Genomic DNA, 7,796 nt, shown 5'->3' with positions numbered 1-7,796 from the left:
AATTCTTAATTTAACAGAATTATGTTATTATGTTATTATGAATTCTTAATTTAATAGTGATTATAGTTAAATAGCAGCATGTATTAACTTACCACCATGTTTATGTAAATAACACAGATTGTTTGTTTGTTTACCTGGAAAACACCAAATCTGGAATAGGATTTAAAAAAGATATCTATGTTATTGTGAGTTCTTGACTTAACACCATAATTTCATTTTTTGTTCGCCTGAATAACACCACAGCTGGAAAAAGATTTCGCGTTGTCCGAAGATGCACGATTAGCAGAATTTACAAACAACATGAAAGCTGTGCTTGATTCAACGGGACCAAAGGTATTTAAAGGCAACTTTGAGATGGTGTTTATACCCATGTTGACCGGGCGGCATTACTATCTGCTGTTTTTCAACTTGAAAACAAAAGATGTCTATATTATTGACAACATAGAAGGTGCTGCAGGATTGGAGAGATATCATGGAAATGTGGAGAAGATGGTATGTTTATACTTATACAGCTACCGTAACAATAAAAAAATTAAGTTTTTTACAACGATAATTTGTACCTGCAGATAAGTACATTTTGTCGGTATCTAAGACCAATGCATCCAAAAATCGCTGCACAGCTAAGGAATACACAACCAGTTCGACTAGAGTTGCCATGGCAAACACTTTACAATGGTATCGACTGTGGTATTTTCCTTATGCGGCATATGGAAACTTACAATGGTAATCGCGTTTATATTTCTGTTTATTAAAAAATTAATTAAAATAAATGTACACGAAATATGAACAATTCTGATGGTTTGGTATTGAATAGGAACACACAATGCACAGTGGATGTGTTGTTTATCGAATGAGAGGGACGTTAACAACGTGGTTTTGCCTGATCAAGCACGCGAAATCGAGGATCTGCGTAAGAAGTACCTCTCAAAAATGCTCCTAAGCGACGTGAACACGGAACGGGGAGTTGTGGAAAAGGAAGTACAAGATTATGCACTTTTGGACGAGGATGATAGGTTGAGAATGGCCGAGAATGAGTTTGATCGGATTACTGGAAGGTTGGGAGCTGAAGAGTAAGTAGACAGCAGAACAAGTTAATCTTTTTGTTACTTGACAAATATTTTGGGAAATATAGATTATAAGATGTGTTAGTGTTTTGACAAAGTTGTGGTCTATTATGTAAGTTTTACTATGACAAAGTTCCGTGTTTTAATCAATTAATATTACAATTTCCGGCACAAATAAGAACGCGTATTGGGCAGATAGTTTTTTCACAAAGTAAATGATGATCATGCTAAAAATGTAAATAAAAATACCAACTCCTTTGCAACCTGCACAATTAAGACACTATACTTATGTAAATAACACAATAACGCTACACTTACATAAGTAAATCACCCTGAACATATGAACATCAATAATAACACCCTGTACAATTAAAAACACCATGGTTCTGCAAAATTAAAAAAATAATTATTTCTATACAGACAAATTAACAATAGTCAACTTGCGTTAACAAATAACACCATTAACAAAAAAAAAACTCTTTTAAACACACATAAAACCGCCGGCTTAGAATAAATATCTGAGTGAGGACAAAAAGTTTTTACACATAGGACTGAAATTAACAAATAACACCAAAAATAACAACCTGAAACTGGAATTAACAAATAACACCCTGAACAATAATAATAATAACACCCTGATCAACATGCATAATAATGACACCATGAACCACAAAAAATACTAATCAAATTTCAAAATTACATAATAAAACACACGAATTTAACAGAAACAAAATATAAACCATTGTCACTGGTAATATTAAAATTCGACCATAATCAAACAAAATTAAAACCATGAGTGTATGCGAATACGAAAAAAGATAAAAAAACCTAGCAATGTACGAAACAAGATGGAAGTACGTTAAAAATAACGAAATTTTTTGATATCTCTAAATAACTTACTACTCCTCTTCCCCATCCTCCCCGTCTAATGCATCCTCATCTTGTTCATCCATATCTTCTTCAACTTCCTCCCATTCATCTTCCTCCTCGTCACCTTCATCAGCTCCTTCACCGTCATCCTCGGCCATAGCTTGTTCTTTAGTCCGGGTAGGGTTTTTGCAAGAACGTCTATTATGACCGTATCTAAAACAGTTTTGACATTGACGGCTCTTTTTACCCAACTGACTTACTGCAATTTCACGTTTGGACTTCATCCGTTTAGGCTTACCCATACCTTTGAATCTTGTTCCAATGGGAACACGAACGGTTGCTTCTGATGGTTTTGTGTTACCAGTAATTTCTGCAAACCTATCACGACGGCTCTTAGGTGGAGCATTGACGACAGACTCATCAGCAGTTTTGAAATAATTAACAACATGATCCCTGAACGAGCATAGCGCATCAAAGTTGGTGACAAGCTGATTAATAACCGACTCTGTAGAATATGTGATCTCACGTACAACACGGTTAACTTCATTATAACGATCCTCAGTCTCATTGATACCTAGAATAGCACCAGGGGTACTATTTGGAACAGCCTCCCGAGTCCAACGTCGTAATATATAGCGTTGTGGAAACTCCCTAATGTCAAGCATCCTTAGCACACAAAAGATGTGTGAGCACAACAACCCAAACTGTTCAAATCTTTTGCATGTACAATACACAGTCATGTCGGCCTCCCGCATCATAACCTATAAAACACCATTCGAAATTATAAAGCTGTCTTAAAAATAACACTATAAAACACCATGTGCAACTGGAAATCACCAAGATCTATACAAATTTCAAGAATAACACTACAAAACATCATGTGTATACCTCGAAGAAAGTAGTGCATGGTTGTTCCCAGTCCTTCACAAAAAAGTTAACGAAATCACCAATGTCTTCCCACTTTCCGATAGCACATCTGTGTGTACCGTGTTGTATCTCCAACTGCTGGTCAAAAAATATAGTGCGTGTGAATATCCTGGACGCTTGATCCTCCAAAACAAATTCTTCATCAAATATTTCAGCGTTGGTATTTCTGGTGTCATGGTCATTCTTCCTGTGCTCATGTCTCTGAGCTTCAATAGCAGAATCAAAATGCCCGAGAAATTCGACAAGTGTGCAACCCCGGTTACAGAACTGTCCAAAGAAATGGTTCTCGCTCTCGGAACGAGAAGAGGTACGCATAAGCCCGGACATGACCTCCTCACGATAATAAGCTGGTATCCAAGTATCCCTGATTTGGTAAATTGACTGCAGCCACTCATGATCAACCAAGTTAAAATCGTTCATTATGGTAGCCCACTCACTTTCAAACTTATCTGGTATAATTGAATCGGTCCACACAATGGCACACAGCCTCTTTTTGAAATCTGTATTATTGCAGACTGAAGCACCAACCTAAAACACCATTGAATAAACATATAACACCATAATCACCAAAAAGTATTTAAAAAGTAGTATGAAAAGGTTAAAAGGATGAACAACTAAACACCTTAGCAGAAAGCTTGTCCATGATGTGCCACATGCATAGCCTATGTCTACTCTCGGGCCATGTATCTTCGATAGCCTTCTTCATGGCTGGGTCTTGATCTGTGACAATCACCGGAGGGGCACGGCCAAATGCTTGACGAAACACATTTAGCAACCAACTATAAGTTTCAGCAGTTTCGTTCCCTATTATTGCGGCACCAAGAGTAACATTGCGATTGTGATTGTCGATGCCGGTAAATGGAACAAACATCATGTTGTACCTAAAAAACAAATACGGAATAAAAACACCATAAAAATGAATTACACATACTTAAGAAAAAATAAGCTGTAAAACCCAAAATAAATATAATAATTACGAAATTTACTTGTTACGACGATATGTGGCATCAAATGAAACAACATCACCAAACACAGAAAAATTCCTTTTGGCATCTTCATCTGCCCAAAACAAACCCCTTAAAACTCCATTCTCGTCTGTTATATACTCCATTGAAAAGTTAGGCATGTACTCTTTCTTCCTCAAAAGCCGTTTAATCATCATATCAGCATCAAACTCCGATATATACCTGTTCAGGTCTCGCTTGAAATTTTTAAAATCGTTTTTGGTTGCCCCAACCTTGTCAAACCCACCATACAATGTCCTCATGATATTAAACGCTTTCACAGGGCCAATGTTCAAGGCACTCAACGCGTTAACGGCTTGCTCTTGCATATGGTTCATACCTCGGTTAGAGGGAAGTAGATGCCTATCTTCCTCAGCAACAAAAAAATGATTATGTGCCTCAATGAAAGAAGATACCTCATATAGATTCGAAGGCATTAACTTTATACACATACGTGCTTTGCACCCAGTCCTTATAGAAGGAACACGTCGAACAGATTTCCTCTTTGAGCCGTGATTTGAGGTGTCAATCTTTTTAGATGTATCGATCGTTTTAAAAGGTTTAGTCCCCTCCTTTGAGCAAACAAACCATTTTGATTTTATAACACCCTGATGTGTGTATTGAGAAGACTTCCTGGCAGTGAAGCCTGAAGCCATTGCATACTTCTGATAAAAGAGGAATGCGTTGTTCACTGTGGCAAAGGTCATCTTATCCCTCGGCTTAAGCGATTCATCTACCTCCGGTAAATAAGTCTTCTTACCGGAGTTTGGTGACAGTTGTAGTTTCCCAACCGGCTGATAGGTTTGAAATCCTGCAAAAATAATTCTACAGTAAAAAAACAATACAAAAAAATACGTATGAAATAACACCACATAAACACTGTTATGAAAAAACACCCTCTACTAATACGAAAAAACACCATGTACGTATAACAAACACCCTATCTTATATAAAAACACCATTACTCATCATGACTCATCATCAACCTAAAATAACACAACACGAATAAAAAAACACCCTGGCTTATATAAAAACAGCTTCAACTTCGATAACATACATAAGAACACCATACGAATAAAACAACACCCTGGCTTATATATAAACACGATTACTCATCATCAACTAGATGTTTCTACAGTGAAAACCACAACACAACATAATGTGTTTAAAATAACATCACAAACAACTGTTATAGCAACCAGCCTCTATTTATTTGAAAACACACCATGAACTTATAAAACCCCTGTAAGGAACATCCATTGAAATAAAACACCATGACTCAACATCAACCTAAATAAATAACACATACCAGCTTCAACTTCGATAACATACATAAAAACACCATGCACGTATAAAAAAACACAACATACAGCGTTATAACTGGTGTGTTCATGAGAGTTCCAATAAAAAAAAACAGATGATTGAAAATTTGACAACTACAATTAAACAGATGATTGTAATTGAATAAGCTACGAATAAAAGATGAATAAATACCTTGATCGTCGTTCTCCATGAAGCAAGAAAGTATGAATCAGATTAACGATTATATGCGTAATTCAAACTGTATGCGTGATCAAAAAATAAGAAATTGAAAGCGAATTTATACTGATTAAGAGATCGATATGATTTAAAGATTTAGATGATCTGATAAAAGTTTCAAAAATCGAATTCCCTAAAAAAACTCATAAAAATCGGTTAAAGATTTGAACATTAACTAGGTTTGTTTGTACAATTACTAATATAACCCTGATCTAATATAATTGATATGGAATGATCTAATGGCTGAGATTCTTTCTCACCTTTCTCACAATTTATGCCTTTTTTACAGGATCCTTTACCTATATATATATATATATATATATATATATAGAGAGAGAGAGAGAGAGAGAGAAAGTATAATGTACTTCACGCCTTAACGTACATTAACGTACTTCACGAAATATATAACATGCGTAATTATTTTTTTGACCAAAATAACGTGCGTGATTTTGGATCCCATGCGTGATTATGTGGTCCCATGCGTGATTATGTGGTCGCATGCGTGATTATATGTTCCATGCGTGATTATACCCCTGATCCAACGGTTACCATTGTCTCCTACGTGAAGTATGTTAACCTTTCTGTCTCTCTCTCTCTCTCTCTATATATATATATATATATATATATATATATTGTTTTTACAGTGATAAATCACTACAATCTCATTAGAACCTTAAAAATGCAGCTTCTTTAGGATAATCTCATGTTGTGGACTTCAGAAATTCATACATGCAGGTCAGATTTTGAAATGTTTTTATTCAGTTCATCTTTTTACCTCATATTTTAGCTACATTATTGTTCGAATTATTGGTGTAATTTAGGGGCAGTGGCCTCTACAAATGGATCAGAAATAGCAAAGATAGGCTCCACTGTAAATGGACAGTGGATATTTGTCTAATATGGTAGAATTCAAAAGATCATGGTTTTAAGGTAACTATGTAAGTCGTTTCTTGAGTAATAGATGCCTTGGATATATGAAACATTATATTAATTTGTTACGTTTTATGTTTTGTAGTTTAGTCTGCGAATTTGGTCGAATCATCTTTGCCATTCATACGGAGTGACCGAGAAGATGTTAAGGTCTACAGATCAGGGCGGTTACTCTCAATTCTCGATTGTTGTTCACTCAGAAAGATAACGTACTTTTACCATCCGTGAAGATGTTCTTGGTCTGTTTGTTGCTTCAAGATGTCTCGATCTCTTTGGAGTTGGATAGGTGGCTTTGGGAGGTATGAAAAACAAAATTATTAAATTTTGGCAAAATGTGCTTGAAAGATGATAACCTAATAGTTGAGGTTCTCATTCTACAACTTCGATAAATTCAGGGGTGTTTTTCAAATAATGCTTCCTGGATGTTTGAAGACCTACAATGTCCAAAGAAGCAGCACTGTGGACATTTTTGTCGTGATTTGTCGGTCTTCAAATTTCTAGGAACCATTATTTGAGAACACCCCTACATTTATCGGAGCTGTAGAATGAGATCCTCCACTGTTGGGTTATCATCTTTCAAAGCCATTTTCCCTAAATTTATCGGTTTTTTTTCATGCAGGGATATAATCTGTTTTTTAGTATTTGAGTTGGCCGATGACCCATGTTCAAGGCTGCCTTATTGTCACACCCCCAAAATAACACTTGCGGAATTACCGCGGGGCGTGTGACGTACCAGGATCCAAGCCACCAATCACATTGAATTTCGCATAATATAATTAAATAAAACTTTCATTTATTGACATTAAGTGTTATAACGTTACAACCAATTCACAGTATACAACGGAAGCATAATTTATGCGTTAAGTGTTTATAAACCATTAGTCTTGTGTTGCGATTCCATGTATCTCGACCCATGACCACTCCAGCCTCCCAGACAGCAAGTTCCAACCATATGCACCTAAAGGCCTGCAAGGCATGTAACAACGAATCAACAACAAAGTTGAGCGAGTTCACAGTTGGTTGTCTCTTTTATAGTTGTTCCAAAAACCACGAGTTCATTCAAAAAACCATGAGTTATCCAATCCATTGTTTCCCAAACCGTATCCATAATCAGTGGGGGCTTCCCCATGTGAACTACTAGACCGTTACCATATCGACAACTGACGAAAGTAAGTTGTGCCCTAAGTCAATTTCTATCATCATTGACCGAGTGCCCAGATCCATTAGTACGCGCCCGTCCTACCGGCACGGTGTGAGGCTTGTCAACCCTAATAGCGCTATTAACTAATGACCCGCTCGCCATTGGCCCGGCGATTAAGTCGATATAAAAATGAGGTACTTCATGATAGAGTTTTGTCTATTAAGTTTAAGGTTGTTGTCCTACCCAAGGAGGACGAACGTACGTATTCTACCCAAGGAGAATACGCAGGATTAATATTGGCATCCTACCCATGGAGGATGG

At 36.5% G+C, this 7,796-nt stretch overlaps 1 protein-coding gene across 1 annotated transcript; it reads right to left on the bottom strand.

Moving 5' to 3' along the window:
- Window positions 1-1,963: 1,963 nt before the first annotated feature.
- LOC110870363 (protein FAR1-RELATED SEQUENCE 5-like) lies at window positions 1,964-5,378 on the bottom strand. Its single transcript, XM_022119550.1, has 5 exons — window positions 5,360-5,378; window positions 3,848-4,676; window positions 3,484-3,742; window positions 2,823-3,389; window positions 1,964-2,695 (listed from the first exon to the last, which is right to left on the bottom strand). Exons 1-5 carry the CDS (start codon window positions 5,376-5,378, stop codon window positions 1,964-1,966), a joined length of 2,406 nt encoding a protein of 801 aa, XP_021975242.1.
- Between the last annotated feature and the right edge of the window lie 2,418 nt (window positions 5,379-7,796).

This window comes from Helianthus annuus, chromosome 8, assembly GCF_002127325.2.
Source record: "Helianthus annuus cultivar XRQ/B chromosome 8, HanXRQr2.0-SUNRISE, whole genome shotgun sequence".
NCBI classification, from domain to species: Eukaryota; Viridiplantae; Streptophyta; class Magnoliopsida; order Asterales; family Asteraceae; genus Helianthus; species Helianthus annuus.
The sequence above is the reverse complement of the archived record's forward strand: the minus strand, read 5'-3'. Positions and strand labels throughout refer to the sequence as shown.